Source organism: Haliaeetus leucocephalus, unplaced genomic scaffold, assembly GCF_000737465.1.
Source record: "Haliaeetus leucocephalus isolate CR32 unplaced genomic scaffold, Haliaeetus_leucocephalus-4.0 Scaffold252, whole genome shotgun sequence".
NCBI lineage: Eukaryota > Metazoa > Chordata > Aves > Accipitriformes > Accipitridae > Haliaeetus > Haliaeetus leucocephalus.
In genome coordinates this window covers 118,774-141,418 of record NW_010972688.1, presented here as the reverse complement: position 1 = coordinate 141,418, position 22,645 = coordinate 118,774, and the positions used below count along the sequence as shown (strand labels likewise).

Sequence of the window (22,645 nt, the reverse complement as noted above, 5' to 3'; positions counted from 1 at the left end):
GTTGACACTGCAGAGATAACAAATGATAAACAAATGATAAACAAATGACACTGCAGAGATAACAAAAAACATGTGAAAACATAAGATAAGGCAGCCAATCCTCATGCTCAGAAGAAGCTTGCCTTCTCTTGCATCTCCATGCTGAATTCTGCATAGGGGCTCTGCACTTAGTCCCACCCCAGTGACTGTGTGGGCATGTTCCCCTCCCATACAGCCTTTTTCCTCTGATACTCATATCATCTAGCTTCAGATGTCTAGGAGTTAAAAGCCTGAGTCTTTACAACCAGTGGACAGAAATAAGCACATCCAGAGAATGGAACAGTTGATGTAGCCCTAGCATCCATTTTAAGAACAGACCCTCCAGAGATGCCTATTTCTCCTTTTTGATTCTAGAATGAGCCTATGGTGACTAATTCAGGATTAGACTGATGATATTTAGATGCATAAATTAGAGCAGATGGATTTGTATGGCCACTATAAGTCTTGCTTCTACTGACTGCCCATCTGGTGAGATCTAAAGATTAGAGATGTGTCATTTGTTTTTTACTTCTTTTTCTGCCTAAGGGGAGTTACAGAGAAAACAAGGTGAGGCTCTTCTTGGTGGTGGACAGCAGAAAGACAAAAGGCAAGATTCAAAAGTTGATACAAGGGAAATCCTGACTGCATATAAGGATAAAAATGTTTTCCCATGAGAATGATGCCACACGGGAAAAGGTTGTCTAGCAATACTATGAAATCTCCATCCTTGGAAATTATAAAGACCAATTAGACAAGGCTTTGAGCAACCTAATGTAACTTTAAAGTTAGCCCTGCTTTGAGCAGGAGGTTGGACTAAAGACCTCCAGAGATTCTTTCCAACCTAAGTTAATTCTGTGTCTCTGTGTTTGAGCTATGCCCTAGGTAGACCATGAAATGCTCTCAAAGACATTTTGTGGAGAATCAGATATGGTCATACAGAAGTAATAAAAACTTTTCCAAGAGACAGTCAGGGCAGACAGGGAACAAAAGGCAGAACCCAGACAAGAGGGAACTGAAGGAGCTGCAATCTGGCATGGATTGGGAAAAAAGTAAGATTTAAAGTTATGAAGAGCTGAGGGATAGCCAAAGACAGTAAGAAAGACTGAGAATATAATCTCCAAATTTTCTCCATTCATGATCTCTGTAAAAACAAACCCCCTTATTGAGGATACTTGCCTCTGCTTCTTCTAGTGCTGCTTGAAGGTCACACTTTTCTTGCTCAATTTGCTTCTTTGCTTTCTCCAGTCCATGTTTAGCTTTTCCAGATTCAGCAATCTGTTCAGTCAGATCAGAAATTTCCTCTGCAACACAGAAAACACATACTCAACTCAGATAATGTTGTCAATGGCACCTGCAATTGCTGTTTGGCAATGGGAATGACGGAAGAGATAATGGTCTAATGTGATGCAGCAGTGAGGAGAAATAATAGGTCTTGTCTCATGTGCAGTCTTTATTTCTGATTACCTGATATTTCCAGCTCAGTGTGCAATCTGAAAATGAGAGGGACCAACTGGAGTGAGCTCAGAGAATAATGTCAAATTCCTCTGGATAGTGAAATTACAGCTCCAGAGACAGTCCTGTTTGATTGCTCTCTTTATCCTCAGATACTCCCCAGGGATCATTCAGCTCACAAAAGGAACTGAGTTGTGTTTCCTTTATACAGTTAGTTTGCTTATTAAATGCCAATCCCTTATGCCACAGCTGCATGGTTCTCTACAAGGACATAGACAACAGCCCTTCAGATTTTCTCTAATGGCAGTGACTGAAGTAATCTGAAAAAAATGAGTATCTGGTTTCATCATAATTTCTGTCCATTCAATTAATTTGGTCCCTGTCGATGAATGGAATTGTAATGGTGTGAAGGAGGCAGAATACCGTGAGGAAATAGGATAATGTAATGAGCTGTAGACATGTGCTTACAGGTGACTTTGAGATCAGCTGAACAGGAAAGAAAGTCACCTAACCTGAGCTTTGTAGGAAAATCATAAAGAACAAAACTCTGGGAAGAGGCAGAGCTCTGGTAGCCCAGAAACATGGAAGCATTTTAGGACTCATGGCGGATCCCAGCTGATAGAGATCTGAACTTACGCTGGAGGTTCTTGTTCTCCCGTCTGATAGTCTCAGCCTGGTCAAGCATTTCTTCATAGGCATTCTTCATGCGGAAGATCTCAGTGCTAAGAGAGCGAGACTCCTTCTGGGCAGCTTCCAGCTCAGCCTGACTCTCCTGGTACTTCTGCTTCCATTCAGACAGGACCTGGAGTGACAGGAGCATAAGAATGACCCATTCTGCAACACTCCTGTCTTTGCACGTTTACAGGACAAGAACCCAAGAGGCATGGCCTGTCTTATAATCTTTTGCTTTGGACTGTTCTCTGCCTGTGACAATCGATTCACTGTGATACATACTCTGGCTGTTTTGGTGGAAGCCACTTAAATTATCCTCTTCAGCCAGCACTAGTGCATTCCCCAAGCTCTCAGGCAGGAGTTTGGCTTGACATCAGCCTGGACACAATGTGGTTAGTCTGAATGAGGCTGTGTGACCCTTTTTATTATTGCAGGAGCCAGTGGTCTTGCACTCAGCCCACCAAGAAAGATCATGTTCTACTGATTGTCTCCTGAGTTTGACACCACAGCCCTGCAGGCCATCTTTTTTAGCACATTCACCAAATCCACATCACTTGGTCAAACAGTGTTGATTCTTTTAAATGTTATTAAAGGCAGTGAAGGCTGGAACTGTGTAAAGGAGTCTGAGGCTCTGCCTAACCTGAATCAAGGCTGGCAGACTAGCATCAGGTGAAAGTCAGGGCTTGTTAGCTTGAATATGAATACTTGCTCAGTCTGCTTGATCAAAGACTAGATATGGGTCCTCCCAATCTCCCTTGCAAAGACTTCATGCTTTTTAAAACTATCAGAAAGCTACTTTACTGTTTGCTGTGGTCATTTTGGGTTACTCACACTGATACATTATCATTACTATATGTCCCATTATATGCTCCTTACCATAGCTTTCCTTTGGATAAAATGTAATTTATCTTACTGTGAGTGCAGAACTTTCATAATTTCAGAATTTGGCCTGGCCTATAAAATGTCTAATGATGTTCAGATCTGGCAGGCTCTGTGAATGAACCTTGTCAAAATTCTTCTGCTTTTTATCAAATGCTGCACAGGCTGCGTTCGACCTCTCCATGTCACTCATGAGGTCATCCACTTCCCCCTGCAGCCTCTGCTTTGTCTTCTCCAGTGAAGCACACTTTGAGTTGACAGCCTCAATCTGCTCCTCTGACTCCTGCAGGCGCTGAGCAAGCTTCTTTCTGCAGGATGAGACAATCAGCACTGAGAGAAAGAAAATTCTGACATTCTCAGAAGATGGACAGGAAGGGAGTTTAGCATGGGAGAGATGGGCAGAGAGGGCAACATGGAAAGCTATGATGGTGTGAACAGAGGGCATCAATAGGAGCTTGGGATGACACAGCATGCTGGAGTCGTGCATAGGCTGGGAGAATACTTACCCAAGGGGTAGACTACACCAATGTGGAGAGGAACCAGAAACACATTTTCAATATTGGCAGTGTAAAGAATGTGATTTTTCAACTGTTATGATTAACACTATAGTTGATGCACTGGAATTCTCCTTTCTGTAGACACTCCCAAGCCTCTACTCGTCCACCTTTAAGCCTCTACTCACTCCCCTTTTTACTCCTAACACATTACAAAGCACACTGCTCTGCATATTCCCACTACAAGCATATTCTGGTTTCCTCCAGTTCCTTTTCACATTTATACTTAAATATCCTTCTACTTGCTCCAGACCATCCCTCCACGTACTTGGCCTCCTCCAGCTCCTCCGTGCGCTGAATAGCGTCCGTCTCGTATTTGGTTCTCCACTGGGCCACTTCGCTGTTGGCCTTGGACAGGGCACGCTGCAGCTCCCCCTTGGCTTCCTGCTCCTCCTCGTATTGTTCCCGGAGCAAGTCACAGTCGTGGCGAGCAGACTGCAAGGCGTGGGCCAGGGCGCTCTTGGCCTAGGTAGTTAAAATTATACAAATTTTCAAAACATTAACAATTTGTGACTGGATTTTTTTCCTGTATTTTTATAAAAACTTCACATCTCACTGCCCATGTGCAACAGTTTCTAGAGTAACAGAAGGGGCAAAGCGAATAACATTAAGGGCTCTGTGTTTCAGACTTGATGTTGTTAAACAAGATCAGGCGCTTGTCCATCTTGTCTGGGATGCTGCCTCTCAAACATATCTGCACCAAGTGATTCAGACAAAGACACAAGAAATCCAGCAACAGACAAGGTAGGAATTATCTCTCAAGAAGTTTCCCCATAAGCTTTTCAGGTAGAGTTTATGTTTATCTGATGGTGGAAAAAACTTTAAACTGTTTTGTCATATCTAACCCTAGGTACGCCTGCACTCTTCTCTTTCCTTTTTTTGGCTGCTACTGTTTCTTTGCCTCAGGGGTTTCCTGTAACAGAAAGGTGTGCACACAGAGCTATTTTCATTCACATCTCTCACGTTTTTGAACTTCAGAAAGCATGGTGAGAAGCACTTAAACTGTCTTCCTTATTTAATTTCTAATGTCTCTTCTCTGTGTTATACTCCAAGGCAAAGTTCCAAAGTTTCACTGCTCTGATGTCTCCACCTTTCTCTGAGAAGAAATCTCATTTATTGTTTTACCTCATGGATTTATTTTACAATTTGTTGGTCTGAATTAAAACAAGTCACCTTATTTTCTTCCTCTAGTTGCCTCTTCAGCTCTTCAGTCTGCTGAGTGAAAGCATGTTTGCCTCGAGTCAACTGAGAAATCAGGGACTCCTTCTCCTCTAGTTGCCGAGTAAGTTCACCTATCGAGAAAACATTTATTTTTTTAGACAGACATACGAAATGTAAAACATATGAATGAGAAGAGCTAGCCATATGGAAAATGATTACAAGATATAATGTGGTAAAATGAAGGGAAAGTATCAATTTCATTCCCACCAGTAGGAAAAAGCTATCAAAGAGAAATGTTGTGCTGACATCAAAGGAAAGGGGATGAACTGACCACAAATTCACACATTCATTTTGATTGACAGTGCCTCTTTTGGTTTGGTTTTATGGTTCCTTGGGTGGAATTTCTATGACTGCCACCAGGAGGAAATTCTACCATCGGAGTTTTGTTCAGATCACCCAGTGATGAATATATTACAAAATACACAGGCATTCAGACAGCATATTTAAGTACTTGGCACAGGACTATTACATTTCATCTGGGGACACACCATTCTCAGTCTGTAGACGTGTTTTCTGCATGTTCAGATCATTAATTAGTCGCAAATGTTCATCATCTTTGATTCTGACTTCACTGAACTGGTCTTCGAGAGCTCGGCACATCTTTTCCAGATTGCTCTGTTAAGAGATAGAAAGCATATCCTTCAGCTCATCTAATTGTTCAGAAGAACAATGGTAGTGATGAGAAATGTTTCTTCCTGTGCAGCAACCTTGGCTTTGGAGACAGACTCCATGTTACTGGCCAAGTCGTCAATCTCCATCTTCAGCTCGCTCTTCTCCTTCTCCAGCTTCTGCTTCACTCGCTGCAGGTTGTCGATCTGCTCCCCAAGCTCAGCTGTGCTGTCCGCGTGCTTCTTCCGCAGGGCAGCAGCTGTGGCTTCGTGCTGCAGCGTGGCCTCTTCGAGGTCACGGCGCATCTTCTGAAATTCTGCCTCACGCTTCTTGTTCATCTCAATCTGAGCTGCGGTAGCCCCTCCTGCTTCTTCCAGGTGCTCACTGATCTCCTCTAGCTCCCTGGAAAGGCCAGCTCGCTGCTTTTCAGTCTTTGCACGGATTGCACGTTCAGCCTCCATTTCTTCCTCCAATTCCTCTATTCGAGCCTGTGAAAGTTAATTGGTTAAATGAGGACTTGTGAATAGACAGATCTGAAATTATCACTAAGGAATAAAGAGCGAACATTCACATCCCTTTATATCAGCATACAGCGTGACGCACCACTAGAAATGTCACTGAATTTTGTCCTATGACATGCAATATTCAGTTTTGGAACAACAGTGAATGTAAAATCTGGTATTTCATTTTATGTTATAGCTCAGAATGGATTTATTATGTTATGAAGGATCAGGTATTGCACTTTTGTGAAGAAATAGGGGATGTGTCACTGGAAAATGTAAAGGAATGCAAGTTTCTTAGTAATTTTCCAAAGGTCAGGCCAAAACAAAGCAGTGTCCTCTCCATCAGCAAACAAGATGGAAGGAACCTTGAGATGAACAACCATGGGATAATAGCACTGAAGAGACCTGTCTTTCTGGCCTTGCATTTAGAAGGTGATCTCTGTCCTGATCATGACAGATTATGCCACATTTTATTGTTTTCTTAGAAAAGTAATTCTCAGTGGCTTCACTACTGTTGTAACTCAGTATCTGATCCATTTTCAAAGCCTGCCACAAGCTTGACTTAAGAAATTTCTTACATTGTTATATATGATTAGAGGCCAGAGTTTTTGTAAAAGTGCCCTGAGATGGGAACAGCACCCAGAGTCCATGTTAATTGTTTTATTCATGTGTAGAAAAATATTTTTGTAGAACAGTCTAAGAATAAATATCAATTAATTCTAAGGAACTTGTGCTTGGCTACTAAAAATATCAGTAACTCTTAGACTTTACCTGAAGCTCCTTAATTTTCTTTTGCAGCTGAGAACTTTGAGCCTGCTCATCTTCAATTTTACTTTGCAACTGGCTAATTTCAAAATCCTTTCTGTTAAAGAATGAGAATGCAAATTCAATACGGTTAAGATAAAATCTGAATTTTAGAATTCAGAGCATAAAAAGTCAGTACAATACTTCTTTAGCCTGTCATCCATCTGTTGCTTATCATTTTCCAGATCCATGACAGAATCCTGAGACATTTTCAGATCTCCCTCCAGTTTCCTCTTAGCTCTCTCAAGGTCCATTCGCAGTTTCTTCTCTTGTTCCAGAGATCCTTCAAGCTAAAACACATAAAACATACTTTGAAAGTAACTATTCCTGATTTAAAAATCTAACTAGGGTTGGAAATTGATGAACAGAGAAAACAATCAGATCCTGTATGTACTTCTCATGTCCACCTGTGCTACACTCTTGCTGCAAGATCAGAGCTGCCATTATGGTTTGGTTTCAGATACTAAACTGTCCACAGCTTGGCTGTGCACAGTTGAAATGCAAGTTTTTGAAAAACACAGAAATGAAAATTTTCCAGTGGCTGCAGTTCCTAGCATATAGACTGCCAAGTATTGACAAATTCCCAGTGTTCATAACTTCCTGGAGTATAGCCACACTGCACAGTAAGAGACCACAAATAACTCAGCAGCAGACTTCAAACTGCCACAGATATACTGCTCCAGCTAATTGGTTAAAATGGGGCACAAAAGTCTACAGTGCTGAAATACCCAGTGATGAACATAGTTTAAATAGGCAGGGAAAGATGAAAGATGTACTGGATTCCACAATACCCTGACAACTGGCAGTGATTTATTAGCTGAAATTATTAGAGCTGGCTTGGCTGCTTTAGGTGTTGCTTATACTCCCAGCTACAGATTTCTAGTCTCTTCTAATCCATCAGAGCATCCACCTACACAGCCCAAAAACTTTTTCTTACGTCGTCTACTTGCTGCTCCAGTTTGGTCTTGGTTTTGGTGAGTGTGCTGACTTTGTCTTCCTCAACTTGCAAGTCATCCAGTGTCTGCTGGTGGGCTTCCTGGAGGGCCTTTTTCTCCTTAGTGAGTTTAGAAATATTTTCATCCAAAGCTGCCATCTCTTCAGTAAGATTCTTAACCTGTTAGACAGCCAGCATCCATACTATTAGTGGGTGCCTTGAGAAATGACAGACTGAGAACACAGTGAGTGCACCCTTGCAAAATCTTGCATGGATGTAGTCAAAATGCTCCCCACAGAAGGTTTGTGTCGTTCATGATGAGGGTAGCAACAAGTGTCATGCCTGACAGTCACACCTCTCTGGTCCTGCAATGGTAGGAATTCTTGCTTTAGTTGTTTTTGACTGCCAGCCCTATCCTGCTGAATTCTGTAGTGGAACATGAGCTAGACCTTCACTTGCCTCTTGCAAGCTTTTCCCACTGGGATTTACAAAAGGTCTCTGAGTTGCTTTTGCTCAAAAAATGTATTATTTCCTGCATGTGATATATTTGCTAGGTGAACAGCTGTAAATTCTCAGCAAGTGAGGTTCTTTGTGCCAAGCATAGCCAAAGATATGTTAAGTTTTCCATAAAAGTGAAAGGAATATGGTAATATGACAAAGAACCTTATGCCCTTGGAACAGGTGTTCATGAATTTAGGGCAGGAGCTTCTAACTGGGCTGCTAGCTTTACCTTGGAAACTTATTCCTTGTACTTCAATGTAGCATTGCACATCAGCAACCTTATCTCAGACGCATCAGGCACTGTGCATTAGCCTGCCTGAACCTTGCTTCCTGTTTGTCTCATTTGGATGGGAAAGCCTGACAGCAGGGATAAGGAAAGTCCACTCTGCTAAGTGCTTTAGCTATATGGTCCTGATATCTGATAAGACACTCCCTCATCCTAATACCTGGCATGTGCTAGATTTCCTCTAAGCATTAGTGTAGGAATGTCCAACGTATCAGTAATTGCAAAATTAGGATCCAGTATTTTCTCAGTGATGGCATTGAAGGGAACCTCAAGGTTGTAATTACATCTCTGCTAATATTGTTTCCACAGGAGGACTGAACACTGTCACCACAGATGTGGGCTTTTGAATTCTAACATATATATCTCAATTCTGTCTCTTCACATAGATTGTTGAGATGTACGTGAAGAGACCTGTGCTTTTACTGGGAGATAAATGAGTTAATGACCACCTGATACAGACCCTCCTTGCTACACTGACAGTCTGAACCTTAGAAGTCAGGAAGAACTCCTATCATATCATCAGGTCAATGGAAGGAAATGATGTCCATCCTAGCTGAGACCTGGGCTTCCTAAGTATAAAAGAATTATAAGAAAACATCTGACATCTGCAAAATCAGTTCTCCTCAATGCATGTGAGAAAGGACCAGCATAGCTGTTCTGTGCTGAGCTACTCACAAGCATACTAGTCCTCCATTATCCACAGGAGACACAAATATACTGGTTCCTTATGACTGCAAATAGCCAAATATGGAAATTCTCATCAAGCACCATAACAACTTCTTAACTCTTTTTGAACTGTCACAGAAAATATATTTTTCCTAAGAGCAAGTTGTAATTTTAACAGAAAAATTTCTGTCACAGGTGATTAAGTGGCAATACATCTCTCCTATGCCTTGGGTACGTATCACTTCTATTCAGAGCACTTAGGAATGACCGCAACTTTCCACAAAACTGAAAACTGTCTGGGAAAACTATCTGGGGAAGAATAATTCCCTGATTCCTCTGTCACCTTATTCTCTGTTGCATGCTTCTCCTTTTCCACTTTGGCCAGAGTCAGTTCAAGATCATCAATATCTTTCTTCAGCTCAGAGCACTCATCCTCAAGTTTCCTCTTCTTTGCTGTCAGTTCAGCATTTGTCTCCTCTTCATCCTCCATTCTTTCACTTAGTTCTTTAATTTTAGCTTCCAGCTGGATTTTACTTTTGATGAGTCCTTCACATCTCTCTTCAGCATCAGCTAGATTTTCACTTTCCTGTCAGAACACATTGAAGACATGTTATATTTATCATAAAAAAGACAAAAGGCAACATCTGTTGTTCAAGCGCCATGTCCAGGAAATTGATTACACAAGTCAGGGCAGAATTTCCTATGCAAATCACAGTAACACACACGATTCAATCATGAGGAAATTGTCCTGCTTGGTTATGGCTAGGAAAGTGGGCCATAATCCTATGGTAGAGACACTTCCTTTCAGCTGGTTAGATGGTTTGACCACAATACCATGCAACAGAGTCACACGGTTCAGTCATAACAAGGAGCCTGCAAGGGAGAAATGAGATAAACAGGTGGGTAGCGAACTGGGTTTCAAGGAAGCATGATCTTAGATGTGGATTTGTAAAATATATAGCATTTCAAAGTCATCTTTCATAGAGCGTTGGATGGTTCTATCTTTAATAAGCTCCTCTGTCGTGGTTTACCCCCAGCCAGCAACTAAGCACCACGCAGCCGCTCACTCACTCCCCCCCATCCAGTGGGATGGGGGAGAAAATCGGGAAAAGAAGTAAAACTCCTGGGTTGAGATAAGAACGGTTTAATAGAACAGAAAAGAAGAAACTAATAATGATAATGATAACACTAATGAAATGACAACAGTAGTAATAAAAGGATTGGAATGTACAAATGATGCGCAGGGCAATTGCTCACCACCCACTGACCGACACCCAGCCAGTCCCCGAGCGGCGAATTCCCTGCCCCCCCCTTCCCAGTTCCTAAACTAGATGGGACGTCACATGGTATGGAATACACCGTTGGCCAGTTTGGGTCAGGTGCCCTGGCTGGGCATGAGAAGCTGAAAAATCCTTGACTATAGTCTAAACACTACTGAGCAACAACTGAAAACATCAGCGTTATCAACATTCTTCACATACTGAACTCAAAACATAGCACTGTACCAGCTACTAGGAAGACAGTTAACTCTATCCCAGCTGAAACCAGGACATCCTCCAACTCTAATGACACAGGTCAGACTGTCTCCCCAGAAACTTCTCCCACTTTATTCACATGAGGCTAACCTTGCTCCCATCATTCTCTAACCTCTCTGTCAGCCAAGACAGGGTCAAGCTTGACCTAAACTGTAGCCTGCAACTTTTACTATAACTAACATTTTGAGACACATGATTAACAGATAACATTTTGTCTAAATTAATGCTTCTATGAGGTATTCTACACAGAATACACAGAATATCTGTTGCCTCCCAGAAGAGTTATGGCTGAAAGCCATAACTGCAGTAAAAGAAGATGGTATGTTTAATTCTCTCTCAGATTCTGACTGAAACCCATAGTGCACTGAAAATCATGGCTAGTGAGCGTGTATCTTCTGAGGACAAACTTGGAGAAGATGGTGCTTGAAGAATATTTCAAGCAGGGTTGATAGAAATTCCTCCAGGAAAATGGGACTTAGCAAGAAGACAGGAAGGACTCCTCCAATACTGAAACACTGAGAAAATGGGAGTTGAGAAAGAGTCAGACAACACACTTGAGGGCAATGATCATACCTTAGAAGTTCTTTTATGTTCTAAAATGTGAACTCTGAGTGTTTTGAAAGGCATCCTAACCTGGAAGTTAGTTAACCTAGTTAAACCTGGGCTTCCTGGTTTTTTTTGGCTTACCATCCATGAAGAGGTTAAAGTGAAGTCCCATATGGTTGTAAACTAGGTGGGTTCTGGAGAACAGAGCATTAAATACCAAGAAGGGTGCAAAGAAATTCAGAAAATTGAGGTTAAGTTGAAGTTGGGAAAAAGGATTCAGGTAACGAATCTGATCTTCAGCATGCAGTTACAGACTCAGTGCTTGAAACAATACAGGATTCTTGTTGAAACCAAAATGGTTCGAAAGTACATGGAAACAAGTGACAGGTCCACTTGTACCAGACTGGCCTTGGCCATGTAGTATCTTACTACCTTTTAAAACCTGACAGTATTCATGTATTGTGCAATTTCAGTCTCTGCTCAGCAGTATTCCAGAGAAAAGCATCAGTCTTCGTTCCACAGTTTCAGTCCTGTGTCTAACAGAAAAGCACCCCTGCTCTGGCTCCATATTATAATGGTCAGCAGATGTGGACACAGCCTGTATTTCATCCAGAATCAGATACCATTGTTAGGAGCACATTGTATATACTGTGGAACATCTGATTCTTCCACTGGTGATTGCTTAATAGTGAAGTGGGTTTACATGTGAGCTCGGTCAGAATTTCTTGTATGCCTGCTAGTGGTAATGTTTTATATGTGCTTTGTACTCACCTTGCTTAGGTGTAAATGACAAGACTGGATACAAAGCAGTGGAAAATCTGGCCCTGTTACATGTCTGTTTATGAAGGTCAATGGAAAAGAGAAGGGAAAGAGCAGCAGAATAAGAGGAAGTGGGGTGAATCTGAAAATGGAGGTTACTCACAGATTGAACCTGAAGCTGCAAGTCATTTTTCTCTTGCAACAGGGTCACCATTTTCTCCTCCAGCTCTTTCCTTTTTGCCTCAGACTTTGCAAGCTCTTCCTTGGTCTTCTCAAACTCCTCCTTCATGTTGGCTATCTCCTTCTCAGATTCTGCACTCTTCAGCAAGGGCTTCATCTTGAAGTACAGCTTCATCCAGGGCCAATGCTTGACATTCATGAATGCTCTAACATTGTATTGGATGATATAAATGGATTCTCTGAAAACACATGAAAACACAGTTTATGAGGCTGGTGAGACTTGGGTTGGAAACAGACTCTGATTATTTGCCATACAGCAGCAGCATTTTCCTCGAGGAACTTCTACGTGAGACTTTTTTCCTCACCTCCCTTGCTTTTATTGGTCATTTCTAGGCCCTTGATTGCAGAATGGCTGGTTCAGTAGCATGAACAATAACTATGTCTGAATATAAGAGGGAGAAGTACTCCAAACCAGACAAACTTCTCTGGCATGTTGCCTGGGAATCTCTAACACTTCCCTCAGTCTCAAAGAAAGTGCAAGTGCTCAGGTGAATACGAGAGTGAAAACTGACCTCCTTGAAGTGTTGCTGCTGAGATTACAAATCTGAGAGTTACTGTCAGTTGTGGAAACAGCAGCTTGATGCTTTTTGGGTCACTCAAACTAGCAAATACCATATTAGAAATTATTAAGACAGAAGCTGAAAACAAAAATGAAATATTTTTATGGTATTGAATGTAAAAGGATGTTGTTGGTGCCCATAGTTGAAGGGGAGTTTAGATAATTCCTTGCAGAGAAATCCAGGGAGAGTTATTGAATACTTAGAAACTATCCCTGGCTCAGGAAGCCGCTGAGCTAAATATATACTGCAGAGTATTACAAATAAAAGCAGCTGGCTGGCAGAGCATCCTATACATTTATGCAATCCTTGCTCCCCCTAAACCCTTCACTTGTCAACAACATTTGAGAAAGTTTGCTTAGCTCGCCCAGTCCTGCCACTCCTACACTCTAAATTTTGTATGATTCATCCCATCTCAAAGGGACAGAGCTGAAACGAGAAGGGTATATGGGATTGTCGAAAGTATGGAGTATCTTCTCTGTACAAGCTAGAATTGTTCATTTTAGATGATGCAGTCACAGAAGAAAATTAAAGAGAAGGAGAGCAAAGAGTGATTATATGCCATTCCTTACAAGACTAGTGTGATCCAATGAAGTTATCAGACAACATGTCCAAAACAGACAAACCTTAGCACTTGTTCAGTTGGCTATCTCCATCACAGGCTTCTTTAAAAGTTGAAAATGGTAAGTGCATTCCTGGAGAAAAGGTTCACTGTTAAATACTAAATATCATGGTCCAGCTGCATGGTCCAATTGCTAAATAGCCATTGCCAGAATTTGGGAAGCTGTAACAAGGAAACTATTAGTTTGTACTTGCTCTGTTTCCCCTAGTCTTTCTAAGGGTCTTTCCTGAGGACAGTTTTTTGCCTGAGACAGAGTACTGCATTGCTGGACTCTTGGTCTGACACAGTATGATTGTTAGTATTTTCTTATATTACCTTCTTTCATTCATCTTTTTAAATTCAGTTCTCATGAGGTACCCTCTGCACATAGCTTGTGTATGAGTGATGAGGCTCACAAGCTTCTCATCTCTCATCTCTTCTAGAAGTCCCAGGAGACCTGCCTTGAAGAACACCTAGAACATAAGAGAGGGTCAGATGGTTTGAGGCTTAGGCAGGTACACAACCATTGGCAGCTGATGCAGGGTAGTACAAGGCAGTTTTGGAAAAATGACTGCAGAGTAAAGGTTTAACAGCTAGAGAAATTTTGTGTCAGTATTCATATCCTCAGTGTTCCTATGATTCATGACAAGTCACTCTATGTATGACCTAATCACATTATTGCAGTGTTATTTGATGCCTGCTCCAGTGTAGGCTGGGGAAGATCTAGCTCATCAGTAGTTATTAAAACAAAGAGTTAACTTTTAACTTAGTACTATATCCTACTCTGTCTTTTCACTGTACTCTACCCTTCTATGTCAGGCTCAAGATTTGCTCTGTAAACTGACCTAGAGATGACTTGAGAAGCATACATGGTGATGTGTGTTCAGTAGTGTAGGCGATTGGACTTTTGTCCAGAAATAGTACTGTCTTGGTTGTGCTGATCAGACAATCAGTGTCCCACCTAACACTGCTTTGGATATGGAAGATAGACTTGTGTGTGTGCTTAAATCCCCTGAAAACTCTGACTGTCCAAACTTGTCTGAGGTTGTCTAACATGCAGATATAAATGAGGTCAACTGGCAGGAGAAAGGGGCAGCACTAGTTCTAGCTGCAGCCACACTGTGTCACTCTGGTAATGTGGTGTTCCCAGGGCTGAGTGCTACCCCTCACACTTATCCCCAGAGCCAGACAAGTTTTCTGTACTCCTTCTTGACAGTGGTGTTCTTCGTTTCTAATCATCCTGAAGGCTGATTTCATACGCGAGAAATACTTTCAACAAACAAAATTTTTTGCCATTGATTATACCCACTCTTCCACAAGGGCTTTACCTTGGTGTGGCCAAATCTGTATTGGTTGTGGTCAACATCAATGGAGGAAAGAAGCTTTTCTGAAGCCTTTTTGCTGTCAATGAATTGGCCTTCTGGAATGGCTGAGGCATTAAGAATCTTGTACCTGTGGTAAGACAGGTTGCAAGGACTGGTTGCAAACAGGGTGAGGAAAATAGGATCCATCATATATCATAAAAATATATGGAAGCTGAGCTGTCTGAAAGTGGCTGAATATGCCATCTGAAATCTAGACAGTCTTGGCTGAACAGAATGTGATGACAAGGGGACATGTCTACTCTTCAGAGTAATCTGTTGGCTGTGTAACAACACAGTATGTTGTTACATACAGAATTAATGTGCATACTTAAGAGTGTCTGCAGGTCCAGGAATTAGGAAGAACATAGTGAGAACATGTCAACATCTACTCTTGTTTCATTAATCAGAGGAATGCTACTCAAATTAAAGTTGAGGATTAATTAAAACTACTAACAAAAATCAGCTATATTCTAAAGGGAATACAGGTCTTGCACAGCTCACGATCTCTGCAAGTTGTACCACTGAATCCTTGAGTTTGGACTAAAAATGGCATGGTATTATTCTGTAAATGCTAACAGCAGTCTTAGCATTTTGCAGGGTAACTTAATGATTAAGGTAATCCTGTGTCATGGACAGGATCACCTAATCCTTCTAAAGGAGTTTCTTCAGATACATCAATGAGGATCTGTGACTGTACACTGGAGCACTTCTTATTCTCAAGTCTGCCTTGAAAGAGAATATGTAAAATCAAGACAGTGATAATGGTGCAGTGAATTTATTCTCTATTTTAGGCTTCCATTATAGTTCCTCCTGAACTTCAGCACATTTCCTTTGAACTATAAAGCACTTTGTGTTCTGGACCATGGCCATTATGGATAGATTCCTTCACCTGTCACATCAAATTATGATTTGACAACTGAGACCACCTAATGCCTTACTGAATATCAGGTTGCAGGGCATTTTCAGAGATGTCTTGGGTCCTTTTCACACCAGTTCCGCATGGAAGATGCTACTGTTACATTTATTTATAACAGCAGCCAGTTCCGATTCAGCACTTTATAGCAACTGAGCTCACATGAATCAGTTTAATTGTCTCTGTTTTAATGATGAGGAAAACAAGGCACAGGATGCAGGCCAGTGACAGAGCACTGGCAGAGCCTTGGGTTTTTGAATGCTTAGTCAGTGCACTGTAAGGAGGCTGTGATGATGTGTATTGGTTTTGTATCTATGCTCTGGGAGACCTGCAAAGAGCAGTCTATAATGCCACAATTCATTACACTACAAGCATTTTGCTTCTCTTTGAATCATCAGTCATTGACTACAGTTTAGAAATGATACTAGTTCTGGTTAATCAAGAAATCTCTGGTTTGATTAAAGAGGGAGAGACTGGAGTGACCTAAGACAGTACTAATGACTTGGTTCCCTCAAAAGCCACTAATCTAGTCTGATTCAGGGGGTGTCTCTCCACGGTGTCACCAGACTTGTCACTCGAGTTGTGGGTTCACTGAGCGAGGCCTTATCTTAACAGACAGTAATAACTGAAGACCTACCGTTGCTTAAAGTCTGCATAAAGGATTCTGCTTGGAAACCCCTTCCTGCAAATTCGGATGCCTTCTAGAACTCCATTGCACCGCAGCTGATGCATCACCAAATAATGGTCCATTTCACCTTAAACAAAATACATCCATCATGATTCTCCTTTTCTTCCAAAGAATGTCCATATGTATTAGCATTCAGAATGACCTCCCTTTTTTGGATAAAATTCAACCAGTTCTTGATTAAAGATGCAGGAAGTGAAGACAGAACATTCCTTCAATTCATACAAGTTGAAGAGAGCTGTTTCAGTGAGCTGAGCTTTTACTAAGAATGCTAGGGCTGGCACTGCTTGTGAATCACCGATGGCCAAAAGGGATAAGGCCACATTACTCAAAAATGGCAAGAGGGTGCTTTAGGGTCACAAGCTGAAAAATCTTCAACAGCATCAGCATCCTCACTGGATGTAGGTAGAGGTGGCACAATGTAGAGTGTAGTACCATCTAGACAATCAGCTCTACACATTATGTAAGATTTTACCTTGAATCTGCCATGCAAGCATTGAATATACTCAAACTTGGTTAGATTTGATAGCTAAATAGATTCCAACACAGGAGTAGATAAGGAGGTTGCTTAAAGCTCTCAGTCTGCCTGTAGAGGACAGTTGATTGACATTGGAAGAATTATCTTTCTCCTCCTAAAATATCTGTTGGATAATAATCAACTGTATTTCTAAGTCTTATGTTCAAGTATTACAAACAAAGTACAACTGGCAGAATAAAACCTTGGAACCACTTCGTCATGCAGAAATTTCCACCAGCTGTTAGAGACATTAATTAGTACAGAATGGCCCATACCCTTAACTTTATCTTTTCAGTGTAATCAATAAAGTTGTACCCAAAGGAATTGTTAGAAAAGTTGAGCATAAGCAGCCTAAAACCAGATAAAAATCAGAAGATGTCCAGTTTCTCTTCCTTCACTTCACCATCCTTAATTTTGCTCACACAGTGCTACCTTTCTTTTTCTTAGAAGGCAAAAGTCAAGATTCCCTCTGAGTCACCTCTGTCAAAACAACCAACTGAACATTAAAATGAGAGCCATATCTGGCAAAATCATTCATTCAGATATGCTTTTCTATTTTAGTAGGTTTCCTTAATTCCCCCTTTACACCTTCTCGACTGTCAAGACCCCAGTGGGATTCCTCTTTCTTCACTTTAGGATATGAAGTGTTGGACACTTCCATTTGGGCTTCATTTATAGTCAGTGGAGTGAAACAGTTTCTTCTAGAATGTGATTCATCTCATCCTAAGATAGATGTATAAAAGGGGCCAGATGAGTCATACCTTAAAATGCCAGCTTCTCTCCACTGAATATAAAAGGAGTTTAGATGAATAGCTGAAATGTGAATTTCATACATATGTGTGTTGCTTAAATCCTGCTTGTGGTCTTCAGGGTTACACAGAGACACATAAACAAGAAAGGTAAGAAATGTTCTCAAATTGGTCTTTTGTTTCCTGAGCAGATTAAACAGATACTAAGCTCCTGTTTCCTGGTATTCCTATTACATCCACTACATTCTACCAGTATTAACCTTATCATTCTATCAGTATCAGACCTCATAACGATTAGACTCCTAAACACCCCCCAGGCAAGTCTCTCCCCAGGTACTTTAATTTAAGGGCCACATGAAAATACTCCCAAACTTGACTGTTCTTGGAGACTAAATCCTTTGTGAGAGTTTAATATTTAATTAAATAAAGGGAAAAAAGTAACTGCATATCAAAATGCTTTCCAAGAGCTAGCAGCACCCAGCAGCTTGTACATGGAATATATGATTTCTTTGACAGTCCTCCAGCTCAGTGAATCAGATCCTAAGACTGAATATTTAGAAACTGGTAAATGGTCTTGGGCTGAACCCAACAGTTCTGAATGACACAGTCGTCCTTAAATCTAGGCATTTGTTAGGGATTTGCTAACGCTGTTACCCACAAGAGACAATTTCATCAGCTGTTATCAATCCCATCTTTATCATCTTCAGCTCTGTACACACATTAAGCAAAGATGGGTAAGTGTTGTGGACCATGTAATGCTCAAAATTTTACAGGCATGGTGAGCAATACAAGAAGGTTTACTTGGGCACTGTCCCACAGGCCAACCCCCACAAGAACTTCACGTGCAAAGGGAGCTGTTCTGGAAGAAATTGGTGTGGAAGCTAAGCAGGCCAATTCCCATCAGTCCTCTGTCTTCAGAGTATAATGACGGACTTACCAGGTGTCTTGGTCTCATTAGGAATCAGGCAACGCACGAAGTGAGGATGGGTACTTCTCAGGTTAGTCATCAACTTGTTTAGATTTTCCTGTGATAGAACAAAACATGGGTTTCAGCTTTGAGCTACAAAGCTTTTGCATTCTTATTCAAATGTCAAGGAGTTATAGAATCACAGAAGGGCTTGGATTGGAAGCGGCCTTTGAAGATCATTGAGTCCAACGCCCCTGCCATGGGCAGGGACGTCTTTCACTAGATCAGGTTGCTCCAAGCTCCGTCCAACCTGACCTTGAACACTTCCAATGATGGCGCAGCCACAACATCTCTGGGCAACTTGTTCCAGCATCTCACCACCCTCATTGTAAAAAAATTTCTTCCTTATGTCCAGTCTAAACCTACCCTCTTTCACTTTAAAACCGTTGCCTCTTTTCCTGTCACTATAGGCCCTGGTAAAAAGTCTTTCTCCATCTTTCTGATAAGCCCCCTTTATATAATGAAAGGCTGCAGTAAGGTGTCCCCAGAGCCTTTTCTTTTCCAGGCTGAACAACCCCACCTCTCTCAGCCTTTCTTCATAGGAGAGGTGTTCCAGCCCTTGGATCATTTCTGTGGAAGCATGGCTCATTTAAAAGGAAATTCACATACCCTGAACACAGCAGACACCGTCTGGAAAGAGCCCCCCTTCTTCTTAGCACCTTTCTTGCCACCACCACTATCACCTTGGAAGAAGTAGATAGGAGGTAAATGGTTAGAGTAAGCAGTGTGTTTTGTAGGCCTCACCTTCCGTTCTTTGGTCATGGGCCAAAAAAAGAATTAATTTTTAATTGTAAATACTGACCCACTGTTGCATGACAGTTTTAGTGAACTGCTGCTAGCTGGTTGTTGATCAGTGTATGGTATATTTGGTCTCAGATGCATGATTTAGGTTGCATCATAATGTATATGGCTTTGGTGGTATGGAACACTATGGCCTGACATAAGTTTCATAACAGTGTACTCTCTGCTACTAGTCACATTGCTTTTACTTATAGATATAGCCCCATTTTTTAATTTTTTTTTAATTAGGTGGAAGGCCACAAGAATGTGGTTCAGCAGTGGACATTTGTTTATCAGTGCAGTGAAGTCTTCTTTAGAAAAATCTCCTAATCCAATGTTCTGAGTTATGGCAGCCCCAAGGCAGGAAGCAAGTTATAGTCTCAGGAATACAAGTGCAAGCAGCTCAGTGCCTTTTCATATTTGCTGCACTGTTGAAGCCAATTAAATTGAGACTTAAATGGAGTCCTTGTGCTCCAAACTTCACACCGTATCCAAAATTTTATCCCCTCAACCTTTTCTTCTCACCTTCCTTATATTGATGATACTTGCAAGGACCACAGCTGACTCATCCCCAGTGTTTCCTAGGAGCTTGCTCAGACACGTTGTTATGTCAGTCAGACTGAACTGCAAGAAAGTCCCGATGCAGTACTCTCTTGTGCCTCGAACCCCACAGTGCATATGCCTGATGGCTGAGTTGACTACTACTGTATGCTGCCTCTTCTTTTTGCCTGGCATCCAGGCTGCCAGAATATTGTTTTTTTTGTAGAAATCTGTGTGGCCATTTTTGGTAAGGCAGACTTATTGACTGTCCAACTTGATGGTTTTCAGCCACAAAAAAGGGCAAAAGACTGGCCTGCTCTCTGATGCCCTCACAGGACTTCTAAATTATATTCTCTGTCTCTCTTCTTTTCCCTTGCAACACCAGGACTGCTCAGATGGTTATGAAATAGTTCCATGGTCTCTTAGTTCTTACAGTTCACCTCAAGAAACAAAACTGTCTCCAAAGACTATAAAGTGCTTGTACTTTGCATGTATATTTGGCACCTGTCTAGAGGATGAGTAAGCGTGCACATGATTCACAACACAGTAAGTCAGGAAACATACACCTCCTGCCACTTTGTTTTGGACTTGCTGAGTTTTACTTATCTGGGCCACATGAATGTGGTATTTTCAGCAGTTCTGCATGTTGGTATCTTAGTTGTGGCATATCTGGGTGCACACAAGAACAAGGTCACATTAGGGGATGATAGAGAGTCTAGAGTATACCACAGAGAGGAGAAGCAGAAGTAGACTTTAGTTGTTTCTTGCCTTATTGATCATTACTGGAAAAGCACTTACTTGTTTCTGCACCGGCATAGTTAGAGAAAAGGAAGGACAGCAGCTTCAAGGATGATTTCTGGTACAGCCCCACAACAGTTTCATTCAAGGGATCCTTGTTCTTGTCAAGCCAGCCAGAGATGTTGTAGTCCACCGTGCCAGCATAGTGCACCAGGGAGAAGTGGGCCTCAGCCTTGCCTTTGACAGGCTTGGGCTTCTGGAAGTTGTTGGACTTGCCCAGATGTTGGTCATAGAGCTTGTTCTTGAAAGAGGTGTCGGTTGCCTTGGGGAACATGCACTCCTCTTCCAGGATGGAGAAGATGCCCATGGGCTGGGAGAAATATGAACACATGAAGAAAGTAGGTGGTGGGGAGAGGAAAAGTAAATAAAATGTCACATTGCATATGATTTGTGGCTTGTTTCAGTGACTGTAATTTGTACTGCACAAGTTCTTAATACACACTAGTTACTATAATAATCAGGCAAACTATAATTAGTCTGTGTTGCTCAAGCTACTGCCTGTAAACATGGGAACTCGACAATACTGTTTACATGCATCTTTGAAAGGCTATATATACTTATATATACATATTATAATGAATTGTTTCAATCATCTGTACCCTACATCATTAGGAAGTAGGTGTCAGTGTCCTGTTTGCGGGACTGATGCTGTTGTCTACGTCTGTTACAAGCCACCAGGTTGCAACTGTCAACATGAACTTAATTTGATGGCTCCCCATGAATGTGCATAGATAACTAATATCTAACAACTCCTGTTCTGTCTCCAGTGAATGTGCATGATCAATCAGATTTTCCTCACCTTATATGGAGTGTAAATGGCAATAATCTGGCACTTTAGACTACTGAAAGACTTTTAATTTGTCTCAGAATTGTATTTAAAATTGGAAGTATTATAGTACAGAGATGTAGGCATATTCTCAGCAACATCAGAGCTTTCATCTGAGCTACATTAGGTATCTTCTGATAGTGCAGATAAGCACATGTCCTCTGATTTTGCTGGAGACACTGACGTGACCTGCATTAATTGGCCTAGAGAGAATTCTAGGATTTCCTTCTTTGTATGAACCTTTTTTTTTTTTTTTTAATTAATAAGATGCTATTAGATGCTTACATCTGAATTCAACTACATAGCTGCCAGAGCTAGAATCAGGGATCCTCTAGAGCAGCAGCAACCACAGGAGATGGATGTTGGGCAGGAATGCCATGTTTTGAATGAAGATTTTGCCCTCTAAGTGTGGCTGCTGCGTGAGAGCTCTGGGCTTAGCATTCATCTTGCCTAACTGTAGGTGTCTGTAAACAGAATCTAGATCTGAGTTAGCTGTCCAGATTGCTCTTCTGTGATGGAAGCATTATAAAGACATTTATAGAATCACTAACAGAACATACTTTATAAGGAGATGATTTGCATCCTAGAAGTGTCGTTTACTTTCCTGTCATTACAAGAGACTACAGCATTAGGTCAGCATAGGTGTTCTGATTCCTCTGGCTCTAATACTCTATTGCATAGATATGGAACACAAAATGTGTTACATACAGTGTAATTTACTGTTACTGAACAGTAAGTGTGGATTTTGGGTGTTAAATATAGCAATAGGCAACAGGCGCTAGCTGTGAATGGTAGCGCTGCCTGTAGATGCTGCTATGTGGTGGGATGTGTGGGTGGTTAGCAAGAAACGTGAGGCTCGTGTGCAAAGGCCTAACCCATGGGTATGAATATCAAGCAGTGAACATGCATGTGGGATGGCTGAATCCATCACTGGGCACTGGGCATGAATGATAGAGTTGGGAGCAGATACCTGTATGCTCCTGAGAAGGAAGATATTTGGGTATGTGCATATTGGATTTGCATGTCATGTGTAAGTGCTGTGCACAACCACTGGACACTGGCTTGTTATGTAGCAGTGAAGGATTAATTCCCATTAAGATCCCCAGTGCAGTAGCAGCGGGCAGCAACAGAAGCGCCAGAAAGTGTTGTGTTGCTAGAACTAGGAACTT

The 22,645-nt window shown here is 41.5% G+C and overlaps 1 protein-coding gene across 1 annotated transcript in view; it reads right to left on the bottom strand.

Annotated features, from left to right (window-relative positions):
- Positions 1 to 22,645, bottom strand: part of MYH13 (myosin, heavy chain 13, skeletal muscle) — a 34,979-nt gene that overhangs the window by 5,692 nt on the left and 6,642 nt on the right. The window contains exons 14-31 of the mRNA XM_010568759.1: positions 20,663 to 20,960; positions 19,142 to 19,215; positions 18,503 to 18,590; positions 16,252 to 16,369; positions 14,666 to 14,789; positions 13,674 to 13,810; positions 12,103 to 12,358; positions 9,443 to 9,685; positions 7,650 to 7,826; positions 6,857 to 7,002; positions 6,680 to 6,770; positions 5,504 to 5,893; positions 5,285 to 5,411; positions 4,749 to 4,867; positions 3,844 to 4,040; positions 3,146 to 3,329; positions 2,107 to 2,272; positions 1,195 to 1,319 (exon numbers count right to left, since the gene is read on the bottom strand). Coding sequence (XP_010567061.1) covers positions 1,195 to 1,319; positions 2,107 to 2,272; positions 3,146 to 3,329; positions 3,844 to 4,040; positions 4,749 to 4,867; positions 5,285 to 5,411; positions 5,504 to 5,893; positions 6,680 to 6,770; positions 6,857 to 7,002; positions 7,650 to 7,826; positions 9,443 to 9,685; positions 12,103 to 12,358; positions 13,674 to 13,810; positions 14,666 to 14,789; positions 16,252 to 16,369; positions 18,503 to 18,590; positions 19,142 to 19,215; positions 20,663 to 20,960 — 3,060 coding nt within the window. The remainder of the gene's footprint in view (positions 1 to 1,194; positions 1,320 to 2,106; positions 2,273 to 3,145; positions 3,330 to 3,843; positions 4,041 to 4,748; positions 4,868 to 5,284; positions 5,412 to 5,503; positions 5,894 to 6,679; positions 6,771 to 6,856; positions 7,003 to 7,649; positions 7,827 to 9,442; positions 9,686 to 12,102; positions 12,359 to 13,673; positions 13,811 to 14,665; positions 14,790 to 16,251; positions 16,370 to 18,502; positions 18,591 to 19,141; positions 19,216 to 20,662; positions 20,961 to 22,645) is intronic.